This window comes from Mercenaria mercenaria, chromosome 3 (assembly GCF_021730395.1).
Source record: "Mercenaria mercenaria strain notata chromosome 3, MADL_Memer_1, whole genome shotgun sequence".
Taxonomy (NCBI): domain Eukaryota; kingdom Metazoa; phylum Mollusca; class Bivalvia; order Venerida; family Veneridae; genus Mercenaria; species Mercenaria mercenaria.
In genome coordinates, this window is record NC_069363.1 from 92085773 (window position 1) to 92109756 (window position 23984).

Here is a 23984-nt window from a genome sequence, read left to right on the forward strand (position 1 = left end):
CCAACCTGCTTTTTGCAAGAATTATGGCCCCTTTTGGACTTATATTATACAGAGACAAAAAAATGAGCGTCTGCACCCTCAAGGCGGTGCTGTTGTTATACTCTGGGGTATTTATATAATTGTATAAAACAATAAAGTAAATATTAATCTAATAAGGACTTAACACTGCTACGAATCTGCCCGAAATATCGCTCTTTTTGAGCCAGGTAACATCAAGGGCATGCATCATTAATAGATAATTATAATTACATGCATCTCGCTCTGTGGCAGAGAAAAACCAGCATGGTAGTTAAGCATGATTAGATAATGATCTTTAGATTGCTTATGATAAGGAGAAACACATTTCTCTTATATGAGTTTGCAATAGAAAATTATTTGTTTTATATACATAAGTAAAAATAGATAAACATTTTTCTTTTTAAAAACAGTTTTATTTTCCATTTTAGTAGGTTTTATTGTTGTTAGTATGATAATAAAATATTATTAACAAAAGTAATAAATTGAAACAAAGTTTTATCTGAGTACAACAGAAATGATTTATAAAGATATTTTGCTATAAAACAATTGGTTAATATATATATAAAAAAGACTTACTCTTAAGCTTGAAATGCATGAATAGTTAATATATGATAACACATTTCTTTTAAAAATGAAAATGATAAGAATTTCTGATAAGAACTTATTTCAATTGCTAAAAGTAAGATATGTGAACTGTGTATGACATTGATATAATACATATAAAATATTACAAATTCTAAACACCCGGACCTATATGTTGCCTTTCATAAATATTTAAAATGCCAAATCAAGGAAAAAAAGATGACTGCGCCGGGAATCGAAGCCAGACCGCCGTGGCAACAGAAAATTTTTCTGCTGTTGCTACCAATAGTGCTATGGAGGAGTTAGTGTTCAACCCTTATGATGCTGTATGCGATTGATTGGTTCTGCCTTTCCGACCAGTGTAGATCATGCATGATTAGCTTGCACATCGGTGCAGTCTGATCAAGATCTGCACTGTTCGCCATTCAATTCAATATTTTTTTGTTAAGCACCCCTTTTAACAGGTAATGGTAATGTCATAATTGAATGATGGGTAAGTTCATTGTAGAAATTTAGCAGGGTAAGGGTAATGTGCGTTGAATATAGATATTTATAATCGAGGGATTCTACCTCAAGTAAAGTGTTACAAACGATTTTAGACTTCATTGTAAAATTTAGTGAAAACAAATAATTCTCATGTGTTTCCGTAACATACAGTCTGTCAGTTATAAAGTTCTTAAGAAATATAGCATTAATTTTCAGATATCTAAAAACTCTATTATTAGTTAGCAAAAGATCTGGAGGACAGTGCCTGGCACTCCTGAATATTCCGCATATTTAAGTTAATAATTTAATTGAGAAAGAGACCTTGGGTTTGCGCGTGACACTCATTTGCAGTAATCATGGTAATGTTGTTTAAACAAATACTGAAAATTGTCAGTGTTCTCAATACCAGTTATTCTTCATTCTGACTAAAAAAAAAACTTTAAGAGATGTTAATATTTTCCAGTAGTCCTTAATTTTTACTAAATAATGAAAATCCAATACCAGCGTCCTTTAATTTTGAACATTGTTTACTGCTATGACATTAGATCAAAATACACAAGTTTATTTAATTATCTATATATTCTAGATAATCAAATTAAAATGATAATTGTTGGATGAAAAATTAAGATGACTATGATAAAAATATATCTTGTCACTTTGCAATAATTTTAAAAAAATCTTTCAATCTCAAAATTATTTATATATAAAAATGTTTTGAGCATGTTTTTTTTTATATATAAAATCTAATCTTTTTCATTTCGCTGATTGTGGTTATTGATACATACACAGAATGAAAGGCAGCCTGTACAAATAATGTGATAACATAAAATAAGAATAATTAGTATAGTTGCAGTGGTGCTGACTTTATAATCAAGCTAATTGCTAGCAATCATATGCCCTCAGTAAGAACCTAATTAACACCTTGGTGTGAGAAGGAAAGAAATTTTGTAGTATTTTTGCTTTTCCTGGGCTTGTTCCAAGGACTGTTAACTCTGTATAATGGTTTTTTTTGTTCCTCAGATTGAAATAGGAAAAGTTGGCATAAAAACGTAAAATATTGCTTAAATTTAAATGACAATCTTTAATGAATAATTTTATCTATATGAATGTTGTTTATCAAGCTAGGTAGGCTTAAAAGAGTCATTATCATAATGTCAAATTAACACTCCTTAACCTACATGTATTCATTATCATATAAGACATTATCTAGAACTCCTTGACATTGTAAAGACATTCACCGTAGTGATACTTTTTTGCAGAGCAGAAACAGTCTATATTCATCATTCAAATAGACAAATAATCACTATCGTTATATTCACCACCAACAAATAAAACCTTGCATACAACACCAAAAACATTGGATCTCAAAATACGGTATCTGGCACGATGCCAAGAATATAGGTACTTGACACTCAAATCTACATTGAAAATGTTAACAATTATTATGATATACATGCACACTTAATTTCATCTAAAATCAACTGCTACACGAAAGAATATTTAGATGGTGACATCTTTTTTAATTGCTTAATCATAAGCTTCCTTAATCATCAAACTATTCTATAGACTAGCATAATGTCTCTGATGTTGTGATCACCCACTGTGCATCATTTGTATGTCCTTCCACACTTTAAACCACATCTCTGAAACCATGTGGTGGAACTTCAGATGAAACTTGGCCTAGATGTTCCTTGGATGGTCTTCTTCCAAAATTGATCAAATGGTTCCACTTTGTTGCACAAAGAGGTCACCTGAGCTTAAAATAGAAACACATTTAAACAACATCTCCTCCTACACTGCTTGTACGATTTTGAAATAATTTCACAAAAATGGTCCTCCTAATCGAGATCCTCTGCCAAGATTATTCCAATTTGTCAAAAAAAATGGCCACCAGGGACCATGGTCACTTTTCTCTTTATGTATATAGTTGAAACTTTAAAATCTTCTTGTGTGAAACTACTGGCCCAGTTTTAAAATAATGTCACACAAATGGTCCTTCTTTTACTACCTACCAAGATTATTCAAAATATTCTGATTTGTCAGTTAACATGATCGACAGGGAGTGTGGTCTATTTTCCCTATATGTATATAATGGAAACCTTTAAAAACCATTATCTTCTTGTATGAAACTGCTGGCCTGATTTTAAAGTAGTTTGACACAAATGGTCCATGCGTGAAACTCTACCAAGAGAGCTCAAACTATTCCAATTCTTAAAAAAAAAAACATGGCTGTCAGAGAGCGTGGTCACTTTTCCCTATATTTTTTTTGTATATACATAAATTGTATTGCTCTTTCAAATATTTCCAGTATTACAATGTGACGACTTTTGCCGTTGTTATGAATATAAAGAATACAGGCAAATGTTTTCAAATATATTTAAATTAAATGCACAAAAAATCATAATCATTTTGTTTGAACTGTGTCCTTGTATGGTGCTCAGAGTTTTAGACCCAGAAATTTGCCTGTTTTAAAAAATGTTCAGGAGAAAACCTGTAACTGCCCCGCACAAACCCTGCCGTTTCATATAGTACAGGGATACCCTGTTCTGTAGCTACATGTATGCCACTTGCCTCATTGATTTGCTGTCAACTTGTGTATGTAACCAAGAAATCAAAATCTTACCCTGGCCTGAGAATTTCCTGTCTTATGAATGGTTTTAACAACAGTCTGATTTATTTTCCTATTAAACCCAAGGAGATGGAAGTGGTGTGTTTATGCAACAAAACCACTGTTATAAGTACCGCATTGAAGTATTAGGGCATTTTTGTTTTTAGCAAAATGTAAATAAACAATCAGTACTTACAGCTCGGTTTTGAGGTCAGCAATGTTTATGCAACAAAATCACTGTTAGAATGTTACAGTGTCAAATGTCATAACAGCGCGCTGGAAAAGAAAACCACACAAAATATTTGGTTGATGTCGTCAAGGAAGTACGGTAGATAATACTAATAGTCCTTGAAACTGAGTAATAATCAAAATAATACATCTCAAACAGTGATAAATATTGCTCTTGAAGAAAATCCTTGCTTTCAGATACATATTATTATGCCCCCTTTCGAAGGAGGGGTACATTATTTTGCAGATGTTGGTCGGTCGGTCAGTCTGTGTGTTGGTCGGTATGTAGACCAATCGGTTTCTGGATGATAACTCAAGAACGCTTGGGTCAAGGATCATGAAAGTTGATAGGGGGATTGGACATGGCAAGCAAATGACCCCTATTGATTTAGAAGTCAGTAGGTCAATGGTCAAGGTCACAGTGACCCGGAACATTTAAATGGTTTCCAGATGATAACTCAAGAACCCTTGGGTCAAGGATCATGAAAGTTAATAGGGAGGTTGGGCATGACCAGCAAATGACCCCTTTTGATTTTGAAGTCAATAGGCTAAAGGTCAAGGTCACAGTGACCCGGAACAGTTAAACCGTTTTCAGATGATAACTAAAGAACGCTTGGGCCTAGGATCATGAATTTTGATAAGGATGTTGGTCATGCTAGCAGATGACCCCTATTGATTTTGAGGTCAGTAGGTCGAAGGTCAAGGTCTCAGTGATTCGGAACAATTAAACCGTTTCCGGGCGATAACTTTAGTATGATAACTCAAGAACGCTTGGGCCTAGGATCACGAAACTTGATAGGGAGGTTGATCATGACCAACAGATGACCCCTATTGATTTTGAGGTCAGCATGTCAAAGGTCAAGTCACATTGACGCAGACCAGTAGAACTTTTTTTGCCAAATAACTAGAGAATGCTTTGGTTTAAGATCACATTTGATACAGAGACCACTTATGACTGGTAAATGACCCATAATTATTGATTTGAGGTCAGTACGCCAAATGTCCAGTGCACAGTGACCAAAATTTAATGATTTCTTTTCCTTGTGCAGTTACTGAATGCATCAAGGGGTCATTTCGTGTTCTGCGAGCTCTTGTTATATCAAACAGGCACAAATAATTACATAGCCATTATTATTTCCATTTCAGAAAAAAAGATTCTCAAGAAGACAGAGTTGTGCAGGTTGGTATTTTCTAGCATGGGTAATTTTGTGTTGTTTGTTTGTTTTGGGTTTAACGCAGTTTTTCAACAGTATTTCAGTCATGTAACGGTGGGCAGTTAACCTAACCAGTATTCCTGGATTCTGTACCAGTACAAACCTGTTCTCCCGAAGTAACTCACTGCCAACTTCCCCACATAATCAGAGGTGGAGGACTAATGATTTCAGGCACAATGTCGTTTATCAAATAGTCACGGAGAACATACGCCCCGCCCGAGGATCGAACACACAACTCGCCGCGATCAGTAGACCGACGCTCTACCTACTGAGCTAAGTGGGCGGGCAAAAAAATTTTTGTGTTGTGACAATCACTGTCGGTCATCCATCTGTCTGTATAAATTGTCTTCAAGTAATATCTTCTCTGAAACTATTTAGTGGAACTTGGGATACTGTGAGTATATTTAATTTCATAGGAATGAAATTTCATGGTTTGGGCAGAAACAGCTATTTCATGCTGATATGCATTTGTGGATTTCAAATTTTGAATATGAAATGAATTGTAATTTTACTTATTTTCATGAATTTACTTAAGGACGGTTGCGGCAATTTTGGGTAAAAAATTTCCCATTAATAGAATTAGATCAAACTTTGTATATGAACAAAGTGTCATGTTAGAAACAGAATTATGAAAACAAAATTGAGGGTCACCATGCTTGTTCAGGAGTTATCTGCCCTTGAATATGCAAATTTGAAGAAAAACTCAGATTTGAGGGCAGATAACTCCTAAACAAGCATTGTGACCTATGGTTGTTTTTGCATTTTTCTGTTTCTAACATGAGACTAGTTCAAACAAATTCTATTATTGGGAAATTTTTGCCCCATCTCTCATACAAGAAACTGCAGCGAGTGTCTTTAACCATGAAATCCACAAAAAATAAGCCCCATGAATATTAAGGAATTCGCATTATTTCCAGAATGGTTTTTCCAAAGATGTTCAAGTCATTCAGCTCAGCTGCACATAGGAGCAGCCAAAGTGAAAAATAGAAAATCTTCAGTCCTTACTATGCCCTTACAGCTGTGGGTTCAAAAATTAGCCTGATGAGTAAAATTCTTTCATGGGAGAAGCTACTCAGCAGGTTTGCAGAAGGTCAGTGTCCATCTGTACCTAAAACAATGCAAGGAGGCCACCTAGGGTCCTCCACAGAAAATCTTGAAAGTCACCATATGACATGTAAGAGTGTTCTCAACAACAAAAAATCAAAACAACACTAAACTGCTGGTATGATTTTGATTTTAGAAACCTTCCTTGGAAATTACTTGCCCAATTTCAAAAGAAACTTGCAGAAATGTTCTTTGGTTGTTCCTGTACAGAAATTCTCAAGCCATCACAATTTGTCTGAAACAAATCCCAAAACATGGCTGCTGTTAATAGGGCTTATTTTCTCTTTGCGTATACATATAGTGGACATTGAAAATTTTCTTGTCTGAAACACTTGACTATGGAGTTCAAAGTAATTTGATACAAATACTATTCTTTAGGTAACCCTTTATTGTGTTCTAAAACATGTCTGCCAATTTTTCTCTTCACATGTTGAAAAGAAATAAGAATCTTTCTGGTTTTTGTCACAGCTTTATTTTTTCACCAATTATTATGTGATATTTGTCCTTAAACAGTATCTTCTTTTTAAGTACTAGCCTAATTATGTCTCCCACCACACGGTGGTGTGCGAGACATATTGATTTACTCCAGTCTGTGTGTCTGTCTGCCTGTCACAAAGCTTGTCCGCACTCTAAATCGAACATTTCTCATCCGATCTTCACCAAACTTCAACAAAATGTGTCTGCAAATAAGTGCTCGGCCAAGTTCGATAACTAGCCAAATCGGCCTAGGCACTTCGGAATTATGGCCCTTGATTTACCAAAAACACTCACATTTCTTGCGCAGTTTTACCCCTAAACCGGCACCTATACTACTAGTAGTATAAGCGTCATTTTGGTGTCAAGAAAGCGCATGCACATGTGGATTAAGTAAACAGAATATAAAGACTGACTTACTATTTAGATGATTAGGCAGTTGTGGGAGACATGCGCTTTTCTCAAAAGCATCATTATTCTCTAGTTTCAAAATAATTTTATAAAAGTACATTGTGAGCACGTTCACTTAGCTAAATATGGAGAGCTATTTAGATCTACAGATCAAGGGGTTGTGAGTTCGATCCCCAGGCGAGATGTATGTTAACTCAGTGATGATTTGATAAAGGGCATTGTGTCTGAAATCTTCGTCCCCCACCTCTGATTCATGTGGGGAATTTGGCAGTTACTTGCTGAGAACAGTTTTATACTGGTACAGAATCCAGGAACACTCACTAAGGTTAGATTAACTGCCCACTGTTACATTTATAACTGAAATACTGTTGAAAAATGGTGTTGATCACAAAACAAACAAATAAACAAGTAAAAATACATTGTATTCCTTTGATGATCCCACATTTTCATCAGGACTCAGTTGTTCAAACTTTTAACTGGTAATTAAGCCAACAGTTGATTAACTTTTCAGGTTATGTTACGACACTTAAGAACACTTAGTAAAACATTATGTATCAGTTAAGGATTATAAACACTAAAAAGTCTCTTCAGTAAAATCAAAGCATCATACTATTGTTTCACATCCCCATCAAGACTAAGATTTTGAATTAAAATTTAACCGGCATTAAACTTTAACAGCCAGTTAAAGTGTTGGACAAGTGGAATATTTTAAAAATCTTGTCAGAAACAGCAGGTTCAATTTTAAGGTAATTTTACGTAAATGTGCCTTTGGTGACCCTTTGCTAAATTTGTTCAAATAATTCTGATTTGTTAAAAACATGGCCGCTAGGGGTTGTAGTCGATACTAGTCACTTTTCCATATAATGCGTATAGTGGAAATTTAAAAGTCTCCACATGATTTAAAATTATTTTACACAAACATATCCAGGGTAACCCCTTTACGAAGATTATACATACATATGTTTGTTAAAAAAAAAAAAATGGCTGCTAGGGGATTTGTGTGTAATGGAAACTTTAAAAATCTGCTTGTTTGATATTGTCTCTTTGTATCCTAAGTCATCATTACCCCAACTTCTTAGCCTGGCCCACCCCACACTGACCTCCGTCCCCACAACACACACATTACTCTGCTTGTTTTGCTTGCACTTAAAATATTAAGATGTAAGATAATGTTCTTCTCGCTTCCCTTGCAGGTCATCATTTGTAGTGTAATAACTTATTCCACAGTGGTGAATTATTGCTATGATATGAAATCAAAAACTTAACAAGAGGGCCATCATGGCCCTATATCGCTCACCTGTTATCATTGCACTTGAGGACAAGAAGGTCCTCAGTAAAATATCAAAGTCCAAAGGACAGGAACAACAAAGAGAAGAAATTTAACCAAAAAGAAAAAAAATTCTTACAAGGTATAGATATGTCAAAATACACCTAAAAATTGGAGGTACCATCCATGTTGTACCACAGAAAAGTGGTCTCGGTTTTTCCCTAAGGCCAATAATAAAAAAGTTACTAAAAATAAGCTATTTATATTAACGTAAAAGGGAAGTAATTAAAAAAATAAATATTGTAAGTGAACAAAAGAAGGATCTGCCAAATAAATCTGTTGACATAAATGAAATTTCAGATCAGTATCTTCATTAGTTATGGAGATATACCCATTTTAATTTGAAATAAAGGGAGGTAATTTGACATAAAACCAGTCCATAGTTATCTACCCTGATTGTCTCTGTCCAACTAATAACAATAATGAAATTTCAAATAAGTCCTATAAGTACTTACTGATATAAATCCATTTTGATTACAATCAGGGGAGGTAATCAGATATAAAATAACTCTGGAACCTACGATTGGATCTGATTTGTCATGGAATCCAAGATTTCTTGTTGTTGAAGATATTTTGGAAGTTTGTATCAAATAAAACCATAAATGAAGTCTCTATATGGCTGCAAAAGCCAAAATAGCCAATTTTGGACCTTTAAGGGGCCATAACTCTGGAACCCATGATGGAATCTGGCCAGTTGAAGAAAGGAAGCAAGATCTCAAGGTGATACAAGTTGTGTGCAAGTTTGGTTAAAATCAAATCATAAATGAAGCTGCTATTGTGCAGACAAGGTCAAAATAGCTAATTTTGGCCCTTTCAGGGGCCATCACTCTGGAACCCATAATGGAATCTCGCCAGTTCAAAAAAGGAACCGAGATTTTATGGTGATATAAGTTGTGTGCAAGTTTGGTTAAATTCAAATCATAAATGAAGCTGCTATTGTGCAGACAAGGTCAAAATAGCTAATTCTGGCCCTTTAAGGGGCCATAACTCTGGAACCCATAATGGAATCAGGCCAGTTCAAGAAAGGAACCAAGATCTCGTGGTGATACAAGTTGTGTGCCAGTTTGGTAAAAATCAAATCATAAATAAAGCTGCTATTATGCAGACAAGGTCAAAATAGCTAATTTTGGCCCTTTCAGGGGCCATAACTCTGGAACCCATTATGGGATCTGGCCAGTTCAAGAAAGGAACCGTGACCTTATGGTGATACACGTTGTGTGCAAGTTTGGTTAAAATAAAATCATAAATGAAACCACTATCGTGCAGACAAGAAATTGTTGACGCACGAGACGCACGGACGCACGCACGGACGACGGACGAAGGTGATCACAAAAGCTCACCTTGTCACTATGTGACAGGTGAGCTAAAAATGCATGCAAAATTTTGTCTGTCCGTTTGTCCAGAGCCATATCTCAGAAGTGGTTTGGAATATTTAAATAAGACTTCATATACATATTCACCACTATAGGGAAACGCAACACGTCAAGTTTCAGGCAGATTTTGCCCAAGTAACACCAGAGTTATGGCCCTTAGTAGTTTCTAGTGTTAACTATGTAATTATAGGGTACTATAAAAATAGCAATTTCTGCATCATAACTTGTGAAATATTTGACCTAGAACTATGAAACTTAAATAGCATTTAGATCACCATAATGTGGTAGTGCACACACAATTTCATCAAGATCCCTTAAGTAACTTCAGAAATATTGCCCGATCCACATAAATTATTTGTACATAACAAACTAACCAGTTATAACAGAATGTGATTAAACTTCTTTCATTTTTTTCCATGAACAGATTTATTATCAATATGTGAAGTTGTGTACCCACACCTGGTCACCCCCTTCCCCCACCCCTCCTCCATCCCACAATTTTGTTTTTCATTTTTAGCTCGACTATACGAAGTATAAGGAGAGCTATCCTACCCACCCTGGCGTCGGCGTCGGCGTCTTTCCGCGTCCCCACCTTGGTTAAAGTTTTTTTACACTTTCTCTTTTTTCAACTTATTTCTGTAATTACTTGATGGATTTGATTCAAACTTGAAATACTTATTCCTCATCATCATCCACATCATCTGACATAAGAGCCATAACTCTGGCGCCAATATTTCATGAATTATTCCCCCTTTTCACTTAGATTTTCAGGTTAAAGTTTTGATGCACTTTCACTCTATCTCTGTTATTACTGAATGGATTTGATTCAAATTTAAAATAGTTGTTCAACATCATGACCCACATCATATGACACAAGGTGCATAACTCTGGCACCATTTTTTCATGAATTATTCCCCCTTTTTACTTAGAATTTCAGGTTAAAGTTTTGGTGCACTTTCACTCTACCTCTGTTATTACTGAATGGATTTGATTCAAACTTAAAATAGTTGTTCAGCATCATCACCCACATCATATGACACAAGATGCATAACTCTGGCACACTTTTTCATGAATTATTCCCCTTTTTACTTAGAATTTCAGGTTAAAGCTTTATGCACTTTCACTCTATCTCTGTTATTACTGAATGGATCTGATTCAAACTTAAACAATTGTTCAACATCATTACCCTTATCATATGACACAAGGTGCATAACTCTGGGACCAATTTTTCATGAATTATTTCCCCTTTTTACTTAGAATTTTAGGTTAAAGTTTTGATGCACTTTCACTCTGTCTCTGTTATTACTGAATGGATTTGATTCAAACTTAAAATAGTTGTTCAGCATCATCACCCACACCATATGACACAAGGTGCATAACTCTGGCACCAATTTTTCATTAATTATTCCCCCTTTTTACTTAGAATTTTAGGTTAGTTTTGATGCACTTTCACTCTGTCTCTGTTATTACTGAATGGATTTGATTCAAACTTAAAATAGTTGTTCAACATCATCACCCACACTGTATGGCTCAAGCTGCATAACTCTGGCACCAATATTTAATGAATTATGCCCCTTTTTGCTTAGGATATACTTATATAGTGTTTTGATACATTTTATCTTTACCTCTCTTATTACTTTAAGTTGATATTTTTGACATAGACTCAGGCTATTGTGCAATATCTTCATCCACAATTGGAGTCATTAAAGACTACAGTGACAGCTCTAGTTTCCTCAGATGTGCCCAGTTTCACTATCCAGCATCGAAATAGTCGAGCGCGCTGTCTCCTGTGACAGCTCTTGTTAGCTCACCTGTCACGTAGTGACAGGGTGAGCTTTTGTGATCGCCCTTCGTCCGTCGTCTGTCCGTCGTCCGTCCACAATTTCTTGTCTGCAAGATAGTGGTTTCATTTATGATTTTATTTTAACCAAACTTGCACACAACTTGTATCACCATAAGATCTTGGTTCCTTTCTGGAACTGGCCAGATCCCATCATGGGTTCCAGAGTTATGGCCCGTGAAAGGGCCAAAATTAGCTATTTTGACCTTGTCTGCGCAATAGCAACTTTATTTATGATTTGATTTTTACCAAACTTGCACACAACTTCTATCACTATAAGGTCTTGGTTCCTTTCTTGAACTGGCCAGATTCCAATATGGGTTCCAGAGTTATGGCCCGTGAAAGGGCCAAAATTAGCTATTTTTACCTTGTCTGCACAATAACAGCTTCATTTATGATTTGAATTTAATCAAACCTGCACACAACTTGTATCACCATAAGATCTTGGTTCCTTTCTTGAACTGGCCAGATCCCATTATGGGTTTCAGAGTTATGGCCCCTTAAAGGGCCAGAATTAGCTATTTTGACCGTGTCTGCACAATAGCAGCTTCATTTATGATTTGATTTTAACCAAACTTGCACACAACTCGTATCACTATAAGATCTTGGTTCCTTTCTTGAACTGGCTAGATTCCATTATGGGTTCCAGAGTTATGGCCCCTGAAAGGGCCAGAATTAGCTATTTCGACCTTGTCTGCACAATAGCAGCTTCATTTATGATTTGAATTTAATCAAACTTGCACAAAACTTGTGCTGCCATAAGATCTCAGTTCCTTTGGTGAACCGGCCAGATCCCATAATGGGTTCCAGAGTTATGGCCCCTGAAAGGGCCAAATTAGCTATTTTGATCTTGTCTGCACAATAGCAACTTCATGTATGATTTGACTTTAACCAAACTTGCACACAACTTGTATCACCACAAGATTTTGATTCATTTCTTGAACTGGCCAGATTCCATTATGGGTTCCAGAGTTATGGCCCCTTAAAGGTCCAAAATTGGCTATTTTGGCTTTTGCAGCCATATAGAGACTTACATACTTCATTTATGGTTTTATCTTCAACAACAATAAATCCTGGATTCCATGACAAATCAGATCCAATTGTAGGTTCCTGAGTTATTTTATATCTAATTACCTCCCCTGATTGTAATCAAAATGGATTTATATTAGTAAGTACTTATAGGACTTATTTGAAATTTCATTATTGTCATTAGTTGGACTGAGCCAATCAGGGTAGATAACTATGGACTGATTTTATGTCAAATTACCTCCCTTTATTTCAAATTAAAATGGGTATATCTCCGGAACTCATGAAGATACTAATCTGAAATTTCATTTATGTCAACAGATTTATTTGGCAGATCATTCTTTTGATCACTTACAATAATTTTCTTTTTAATTACTTCCCTTTTACGTTAATATAAATAGCTTATTTTTAGTAACTTTTTTATTATTGGCCGTAGGGAAAAACTGAGACCACTTTTCTATGGTACAACATGGATGGTACCTCCAATTTTTAGGTGTATTTTGACATATTTGTACCTTGTAAGATTTTTTTTTCTTTTTGGTTAAATTTCTTTCCTTTGTTGTTCCTGTCCTTTGGACTTAGATATTTTTTCTGAGGACCTTCTTGTCCTCAAGTGCAATGATAACAGGTGAGCGATTTAGGGCCTTTTGTTTTGTTGTTGTTTTTTTTAAACAAACCTTTCATGAATTTTTATCAACATGCACAGTTGTACCTTCCCCGCAACTCGCTTCTCCACCCAGTCCCTCCCCCGAACAATTTTTTTTTCCCATCGATATTTATTATCAACATGTGAAGTTTGGTACCCTCATGGTTGCCCTCACACCTCCCCACTCCCCTACCCAAAAAAAAAAAAAATGTGTTTTTTTTTTTTTTTTTCAGTTTTCAAACCTTCCATCATTCCATGAATATTTATCAACATGTGAAGTTGTAATTCGCCCCCCACCCCCACCCCACCCACCACCCAAACGCACAAACACACTCTTCACCACCCATGATCCAGATTTCTTGCTTGATTGTACTGTTTTAAGGACATCTGTTCTTTTTAAGTTCAAATGTAATGAAATTATTTCCTTCTTATTAACATTCTTAACTTTTTGTCCGGTTATATATTTCTTTTCCATTTCTCACCACAGACCCATTCAGCGGGGGATACCAATTCATCGAATTTGCTTGATGTATTTCCTTGAAATATATTTCAGAGACTGTAATGAATAAAAGTGAAAATTATATTCATAACTTATAAAGACAAAATCTGTCAGCTTGGTGGTTAAACAAAAGATGGAGGGAGACCAAAACAGACAAAATTTTGATGCATATCATGGTAAGTTACTTAAATTGTTGTAAGAGAATTCTAACAGATATTTTTGATATTAAAGAAGTACTCTGCACATGTTTCAACAAAACATTTTATCATTAAATGTTAACTTTAACTGTAGAAAATCCTCATGAAATTTATTTAAATTAGCTTAATATAAAAAACTTTGTACATGTATCCAGAATCCAGATCTGTTTTCAGAATTAAATGTCATATAGTATTTTAAATAGTTATTTCTTAAAAAAAAACTGCCAGTAATTTAGTGGTTACTGTTAATAAGTACAAATTCATCCTATGGCAACAGGTGTGGCTGTTTATGCACCCAAACCTGTTTTTTTTTTTTAGTGTTTAAAAGGTAACAGTTCTAGTTGTACAAAGTATGAACAAGTTCATTAACTTTCCAATGTTTTATGAATTGTTGGTTCTGTTTGGTTATAGGAGACACAATTCTTCTGTCCAGATAAGTTGCTGAATCTGAGTTTTACTGTAGTTTTAATGGAATGCCTCACTACACAGTGTTATTTCAGACTTTTTGTGCCCCCCCAAAAGTTTTTTTTTGAGGGGTGGGGGTGGGTGGGGGAGCATTTAGAGTTGCCCTTGTCTGTCCGTCCATTCAAATTTGTGACCTGTATATCTCAAAAAGAATTTGACCCAGAGTCATGAAACCTTACAAGATTCTTATTACCGGTAAGAACAAGACTTTGAGCACCTTGTGTATTAATTGGGATCTCACACAGCCAGACCAGAGTTATTGTCCTTGACTTAGTTAAAACTAAGCATAAAAAAGGCATATTTTTGTGTTGCATGTATCTCAAAAGGAATTTGACCCATGATTATGATGCATTACAGGAATATTATTTAGCATGTGAAATTGTGCACCTGGGGTTTTGTTATCCCCCACCGAAGGCATAGGGATATTGTTTTGGCACAGTCTCTGAGTATGTGCATGTGTGCTTCTGTCCGTCTATCCGTCTGAAATTGAAAATGCTTATAATTCAAAAAGTGTTTAAGCTAGAATTACCAAACACACATAGTTATGTCTCCCACCACACAGTGGTGTGGGAGACATATTGGTTTACTCCAGTCTGTCTGTCTGTCTTTGTGTGTGTCTGTCACAAAGCTTGTCCGCACTCTAAGTCGAACATTTCTCATCCGATTTTCACCAAACTTAAACAAAATGTGTTTGACCATAAGACCTCAGCCAAGTTCGATAACTAGCTAAATCGGCCAAGACACTTCGGAATTATGGCCCTTGACAATAATTTATGAATCACCTAGATGCATAAAAATGCTGAAGACTTCATTCTCAAACATGCACCAAAAACCATTCATCTTGTCCGCACTCTAAGTCAAATATTTCTCATCCGATCTTCACCAAACTTGAACAAAATGTGTTTGACCATAAGACCTCAGCCTAGTTCGATAACTAGCTAAATCGGCCAAGACACTTCGGAATTATGGCCCTTGACAATAATTTATGAATCACCTAGATGCATAAAAATGCTGAAAACTTCATTCTCAAACATGCACCAAAAACCATTCATCTTGTCCGCACTCTAAGTCGAATATTCCTCATCCGATCTTCACCAAACTTGAACAAAATGTGTTTGACCATAAGACCTCAGCCAAGTTCAATAACTAGCTAAATCGGCCAAGACACTTCGGAATTATGGCCCTTGACAATAATTTATGAATCACCTAGATGCATAAAAATGCTGAAGACTTCATTCTCAAACATGCACCAAAAACCATTCATCTTGTCTGCACACTAAGTCAAACATTTCGTATCCGATCTTCACCAAACTCGAACAAAATGTGTTTGCAAATAAGACCTTGGCCAGGTTCGATAACTAGCCAAATCGGTTAAGACACTTCGGAATTATGGCCCTTGACAATAACTAATGAATCACCTAGACTCATAAAAATGCTGAAGTCCAAGTCAGACATTTTTTTTCCGATCTTCACCAAACTTAAACAAAATGTGTATGACCATAATTCCTCTCCCAGGTTCGATAACTAGCAAAATTGGCGTAGTCACTTCAGAATTATGGCCCTTGAATTACTGAAAATCAGCCATTTTACTCTTCAAAGGTATATTTGTTGTGACTAAACAGTATAAAAACACTGACTTAGTGTTTAGATGATTAGGCAGTTGTGGGAGACATGCGCTTTTCTCAAAAGTAGCTCTAGTTGTAAATTAGCGTTTGAGTTTTCCTCACACATAGTATTAGCCCCCTTGACTCTGTAAAAGTAGAGTTTTCCTGCTTGATTTGGTAAAAAAGTTGAAAGTACTTGTAATTCAAAAAGTGTTTTAACTAGAATCACCAAACCTCACATAATGATTAATTAGCACATGACCTTTGCTCACATCTAGTATTATCTCCCTTTATCCAGTAAAAGCAGAGCTTTTTTCCCCTTGATTTGGTAAAAAATAGGAATGTTTGACTGTATCTATATAAGTAACTTATCGATGGATCTTCATGAAACTTTACACAAATATTGATCACTATAGGGTAGTGATGCACAAGCAATTTGTCAGGATCTCTTCAATAACAGATTTATGGCCCTTTGATTATTTTACAATCCAGAAATTCTCAAATAACAATGTAATCCATTGATGGAAATTTAACATAAATATTGGTGATGCATACATATCTTTCATCAGAAGTTCAGAACATCTTCAGTAACTGCAGAGTTATTGCTCTTTAATTGTTTTCAAATTCATAAATTCGCACAAAACAAAGTTATACATTGATGGATCTTCATCAAACTTATAGGTCACTATAGAGCAGAATTTTTCCTCTTGATTTTGTAAAAAATAGAAACTAAAAAACTAATTTGCATGGTCATTTTGTACATAACTTGTGTATATTTGGAAATGAGATTTATCTCAAAATGTACTCCCCTCATTCTCAGAGTTGTGATCCTTGACTTAGTCAGAATATGCATAATAGGATATTAAAGTTTGTGTTGCACATACTTTTAGCATATTTGACCTAGGCTCATGAAACATACATGTAATAAGAATATTATTCGACATGTGAAGTGTTGCACATGGGCTTTTGTTTGGAGATCTTTTGGTCAGATGAAAGTTATGGCCCTTAATAAAGTTAAAAATATGCATGAATGGCATAAAGTTTGTGTCTCATGTATCACAAAAAATATTTCACTTAGAGTGTTTAAATATAACAGGATTGTGATATAGTATGAGAAGTTGTGTAGGTGATGTTCTGTTTAGGATTTCTTCAAGACCAGAGTTATGGTCATTGACTTAGTGAAAAAAAAATCAGTTAAAATGCTTAAAAGTTTTGTTGCTTCTGTGTATATCTAAAGAATGATTCACCTAGAGTCATGAAACCATGTAGGAATATTATTCAGCATGTGAATTTGTGCACCTGTGGTTTTTTGTAAGCTCACCAGAGCCAAAGGCTCAGGGTGAGCTATTCTGATCGTTCACCGTCCGGCGTCCGGCATCCGTTGTCCGTCAGTAAACTTTTACTTTAAACGACATCTCCTCATAAACCGCTAGGCCAATTTCATCCAAACTCCACAGGAATGTTCCTTGGGCGAAGCTCTACAAAATTTGTTCAAAGAATTGAATTTCATGCAGAACTCTGGTTGCCATGGCAACCAAAAGGAAAAACTTTAAAAATCTTCTTCTCAAAAACCAGAAGCCCTAGAGCTTAGATATTTGGTGTGAAGCATTGCCTAATGGACCTCTACCAGATTTATTCAAATCATGACCCCGGGGTCAAAATTGACCCCGCCCCAGGGGTCACTTGATTTTACATAGGAAAATCTTAAAAAATCTTCTTCTCAGGAACCAGAAGCCCTAGAGCTTAGTTGTTTGACATGTAGCATTGCCTAGTGGACCTCTACTAAAGTTGTTCAAATCATGACCCCGCAGGGATCATCCTACAAGGCGATTTGAGCGATATCGTCGCTTTAAAGTCGGCCACTTTGCCTAATTATCGCCTCCGGGCGAAATCCAAATCGCCGAGTTTTTCAGCGAGTAATTATCTGTTTACTTAAAGTTGTAAAACTTGATGCATATTCTAGATTAAATTATCGATAAATCCATAGTCAACTCCGCCTACTCGCCTGTCAAACTTCAGCCAATCGTAGTGTTAATATCCCACAGTGTCAATCAAAAATATTGTAAGTCGCCGCCATTTTGAAAATTTTCAGTCAGCGTGTAAAAAGCCAATAAACTTAACGAGAGCATGATCCAACAATTGTATATTATTCTTTCATTTTATTAAAGATTACTTCAAAAATTATTTCAATTACCATGATTACGGTCAATTTCTGTAAATGAATTGCTCGGGTACAGTGGATAAAAAAAGATTTTGCGGACGTCAGAACTGCCGTGCAAAATATTGTAAAAAGATCGCCATTATCTGCGAGTTTGATATTATTTTCAAAAAATAAATAAATAAATAAATTAAATGTATAAATCTGAACAAGTTGATGCAAAAATCGGGCATTATAAAAGCACGAGAATCGAAACGTGAATGAAAATTGTCACGGCGTTTTGATCGCGCACCTGTTAAATTTACGAGTTTCGGACATGTAAATTTTGGATAAAAAATTAAAGGCGACTTTTTCATAGCTGAGTTTATACTTTATTTAGAAATTCATGAAAATGATAATGCAAGAATCAATTTCCTTAAATAATTACTGTTTATAAGTTACAGCTAGACCCACAGAAAGTGGATATATAGATATATATAGGCAGGAAACTGAATGCTATGCCGATTCTTCTTAAATTCCTCAACTTCTCCCTAAAATTTTGACCTTGGATGATCCCTGCCCCGGGGTCAAAATTGATCCTGCCCCAGGGGTCACTTGATTTTACATAGATTTCTATAGGAAAATCTTCAAAAAAAATTAAAATATAAACCAGAAGGCCTAGAGCTTAGATATTTGACATGTAGCATTGCCTAGTGGACCTCTACAAAATTTGTTCAAATCTTGACCCCCAGGGTCAAATTGACCCAGTCCCAGGGGTTACTTGATTGTACATAGGGAAATTTTAATAAATTTGCTAAAAATAAACCAGAAGGCCTAGATCTTAGATATTTGATCGGTATCATTGCCTAGTAGACTTCTACAAACTTTGTTCAAATCATGACCCCCAGGGTAAAATTGGCCCCGCCCCAGGGGTTACTTGATTGTACATTGGAAAATCTTCCAAAAAACTTCTAAAAATCATCAGTTTGACATTTGAAACATGTAGCTCATATTACTCGGGTGAGCGATCCAGGGTCATCATGACCCTCTTGTTGTTTTTTAGTTCCCCTGAGGCAAAGGCTCATGGTGAGCTTTTGTGACCGCTCAGTGTCCATCGTGCGTCCGTCAACAATTCCTTAAAAAATCTTCTTGAAAACCACTGAACACTGAACAGAATTACACCAAACTTCACAGGAATGATCCTTGGCTGGTCCCCTTTCAAAATTGTTCAAAGAATTTAATTCCAAGCTGAACTCTGGTTGCCATGGCAACTGAAATGAAAAACTTAAAAAATCTTCTTGTCCAAAACCACAGGGCCTAGGGCTTTGATATTTGGTATGCAGCATTATATAATGATTCTCTGCCAAGAGTTTTCAAATTATTGTACCCCCCGACAACAAAGTTGTAAGGGGGGGTATACTGGTTTCAGGTTGTCTGTCTGTCTGGCCGTCTGTCCGTAGACGCAATCTTGTGCGCACCATCTCTCCTTATCCCCTTGACAGAATTTAATGAAACTTCACACAAGTGATCAGTACCAACAGTAGTTGTGCATGGGGCATGTTAGGTTCTTTTAGAAAAAAAATTTGCAGAGTTATGGGACTTTGTTTTTTTGTTACTATACTATATACATAGACACAATCTTGTGCACACCATCTCTCCTCATCCCCTTGACACAATTTAATGAAACTTCACACAAGTGATCAGTACCAACAGTAGTTGTGCATGGGGCATGTTAGGTTCTTTTAGAAAAAAAATTTGCAGAGTTAATATGGGACTTTGTTTTTTTGTTACTATACTATATACATAGACACAATTTTGTGTGCACCATCTCTCCTCATCCCCTTGACACAATTTAATGAAACTTCACACAAGTGATCAGTACCAACAGTAGTTGTGCATGGGGCATGTTAGGTTCTTTTAGAAAAAAAATTTGCAGAGTTATGGGACTTTGTTTTTTTGTTACTATACTATATACATAGACACAATCTTGTGCGCACCATCTCTCCTCATCCCCTTGACACAATTTAATGAAACTTCACACAAGTGATCAGTAACAACAGTAGTTGTGCATGGGGCATGTTAGGTTCTTTCAGCGACAAAAATTGCAGAGTTATGGGACTTTGTTTCTTGTTAACATACTATGTACATACAGTCTGCATATGCAATCTTGTGCGTGCCTAATCTACCAAACCCTTACACACAATTTAATGAAACTTCACTCAAGTGATCAGTACCAACCATAGTTGTGCATGGTGCATGTTACATTCTTTTAGATAAATATTCTGCATAGTTATGGGACTTTGTTTTTTGTTACTATACTGTATACATACAGTCTATATACATACAGTCCACATAATTATGCAATCTTGTGTGCATCAAATTGCAATGTACTGTGTCAGTGCATGCTGGGGGTACATTCATCACCTTTAGTGATAGCTCTAGTTCCCCTAGGGTCAAATATGGCCCCGCCTCAGGAGTCACATGGTTTATATAGACTTACATAGGAAAAAAACTTTAAAAATCTTCTTGTCTGAAACCACAAGACCTAGACCTTTGATATTTGGTATGTAGCATTGCCCTATGGTTGTCTACTAAGATTGTTCAAATTATGCCCCTAGGATGAAGAGAGGCCCTGCCCTGGGGGTACCAAGTTTTACATAGACTTACAGAGGAAAAACTTTAAAAATCTTTTTGTTTGAAACTGTAAGGCCTAGGCTTTTTTGATATGTAGCATTGCCTAGTGGTCCTTCACCAAGATTATTCAAATTATGCCCCTTAGGTGAATAGAGACCCCACCCAGGGGGTCCCAAGTTTTACATAGCGTCCCCTTAATGCAAAAAGGTACCATGAGCATATGAATAAAGAAGGCACTTGGTACCTTTTTGCATTAAGGGGACGATAGATTTATATAGAAAAAAACTTGTGCCTGAAACTGAAAGGCCAAGGCATTTGATATTTGGTATGTTTTATTGCCTAGTGGTCTTCTACCATATTTGTTCAAATTATGCTCCTGAGGTGAAAAGAGGCCCTGTCCGGGGGCCCCAAGTTTTACAATATATAGGAAATTTAAAAAAAAAAATTCTTGTCTGAATTTCAAGGCACAAGCCTTTGATATTAAGTATGTAGCATTGCTTAGTGGTTCTCTAACAAAATTGTTCAAATTATGCCCCTGGGGTGAAAAGAGGCCCCGCCCTGGGGATCACTTGTGTATGAGTTATAGGAAAATATACTTCAAAAATTATCTGATTATATTTCCTAGACTGCTTAATTATAATTACCTGATGACACCAAGTAATTAGGGGTCACTTGACTGGGACCTTGACCTTCTGATCTACATATACAGCCTTGAAATTTGGATGACATATACAGTTTTGCACACCGATCATAACTGCATAGAAATTTGGACCATGTCAATAACTTTCAATAAAGATTTCAATACTAATCGTTAATCATTTCTTAGCCCTGACCTACTGACCTACCTTCTTGTTTTTGAAGATACGCCCTTACAGAAGAAAAAGGCCTGCTGCATACTCTTGCTGTGTACATACAGCGTATATGATGCGTACATGATGTGTACTGAAATCAAGGGCTTTAAATAGTACGCAGGATATACACCGCACATACACCGATAGTACGTTTGTAGTACACTTTTGACATGCAAATGAGCTCTGCCGCGTACTACTTGCTGCGTACATGCTGTGGACTACATAGTACACAGGATGTACGCTGGAGGAATTTAGTATGCGGGAAATAGTACGCAGCATGTACGCGGCACATACACTTTTCACATGCAAATGAGCCTGCGGTGTACTACCCCTGCGGCGTACATGCTGTGTACTCCTGCGGCGTACATGCTGTGTACTCCTGGCCCGAGTCCTGCGGCGTACATGCTGTGTACTCCTGCGGCGTACATGATGTGTACTCCTGGCCCGAGTCCTGCAGCGTACATGCTGTGTACTCCTGCTGCATACATGCTGTGTACTCTTGTGGCGAAACTGCTGTGATAATGTAAATTCCTTACCCCACCAACTTTCGTATGCAAATGCTGATCATTTGAACAGAAAAAAACAGAAAAAAGATAAGTGACATGCATTAATAAGTATTTACCCTGACCAAAATAATGTAGATTGATGTTATCAAATAAATTAGTATGCTTTTCTTCATCCACTTTTCAATGAAATAAATCAATTTTTGTAGCTTGTAATTTGGTAAACATCTGAAGAAAATGGCGTAACTGCATCAAGGGGAAACAACTTTAATGCAACTAAATATAAGTGTTATGATTTATTATAGACGATGTGTGCGTAGTATGTATTTATTTTGATTAAAATCCATCTGAGAACAATCTATGACTGGAATTATATAAGCATTTATACACTTTTACTTCTGTAAAAAGTAGCGCACCAAAAAATTTTGGACTGATTTTTTCCAATGGGGCGAGCGCAATTAGCCAAAAACGTTCTGAAAATATACGAGCGGCAAATCCGATGAACAACTTTGGTGAGGCCTTAATGAGTTAACATAATGAGCATTAAAGCCTTTATTATAAAGTTTATAAAATATGATAGAATGGTGTTTTGCTTAATTCTTCTCATTCGGGCGCTGTTGAGGCATTATCTTGGTAATTATTTCATGTATTACAAAATGTAATGTAACGAAGTTCAAATAAAGCTTTTCAATTATCCAAGTTAGAAAGCTCCGGGATTAATTCAAAGTGAAAAAGAATATATTTTTACACTGCATGCAAGCTGCAGCTCAGAAATCACTAAGATGTAAGCTTCACAAATGAACATTGCAAATAGTTTGGCAAGTTTTCATTGTTCAGAATACCAGTAATCTGAACTATTCTATGCTATTAAGATAAAATTACTCGGAAATCAAGTTCTTGCTTCCAAAAAAAAAAAAAATGTACAAATCCTTCCTGCATGAAGTGTACTTCAGTCTTTTACCTAAAAAAATTCAAAGTATAAACACCAAAAGAAAATGAACAAGTCCCTCCCTCGTATATGAAGTTTACTTCAGACATTTTTTAAAAAAAAAATTTAAGTATAAATGCCAAAAGAAATTGTACAAGTCTTTCCCGCGTATATGAAGTGTACTGCACAAATTTCAAAGTATCTGCGGTGTACATGCAGTGTACTATTTTCTTGTACAAGTCCCTCCTGCGTACATGCAGTGTACTCCTTAAATTTTCAGAGTCTGTGCTGCGTACCTGAAGTGTACTAGTGACCTCCTGTGTACATGCTGTGTACTTGTCGAAATAGTACGCGGCATGTACGCGGCATGCGGTGTATGTAAAATGTACTCCTCTGGCGTACTACTGTGTTCGCGGCATATACACAGCAAATACGCAGCATGTACGCCACAGAGGCTTGCTTCTGTAAGGGACAGCAAAAAGATTTGGACCACACGTATTATGTTTGATACAGATTTCAATACTCGTCTTAAATATTCTTAATCATGTGAGCGTTATAGGGTGATCATGGCCCTCTTGTTGTTTTTTTTAAATTTCACTCTGCAAGACCAGAGTTATGGCCCACATATATCTCAAAATAGATCTAGAGTTGTAAAATATTATAGGACTAATATACTGTAAAGCGGGTTATATTTGCGGAGATTTAATTTTTCGCTACATTCCCAGTCAACATTGACATTGACAGCACAAAATCTAAACACTGCAATTTTTTGTAACCGTAAATATACACATTTCATCAAGAAAGACCAATCAATTACAAACTTTACACA

The 23984-nt window shown here is 36.0% G+C and overlaps 1 protein-coding gene across 2 annotated transcripts in view; it reads left to right on the top strand.

The window, feature by feature from the left end:
• LOC128555776 (uncharacterized) overlaps positions 1-23984 on the top strand; it is an 85410-nt gene that overhangs the window by 26705 nt on the left and 34721 nt on the right. For both annotated transcript variants that reach the window (XM_053539279.1, XM_053539280.1), the window contains exons 2-3: positions 5069-5102; positions 13891-14012. In XM_053539279.1, coding sequence (XP_053395254.1) covers positions 13970-14012 — 43 coding nt within the window. In that variant the 5' untranslated portion in view covers positions 5069-5102; positions 13891-13969. The remainder of the gene's footprint in view (positions 1-5068; positions 5103-13890; positions 14013-23984) is intronic.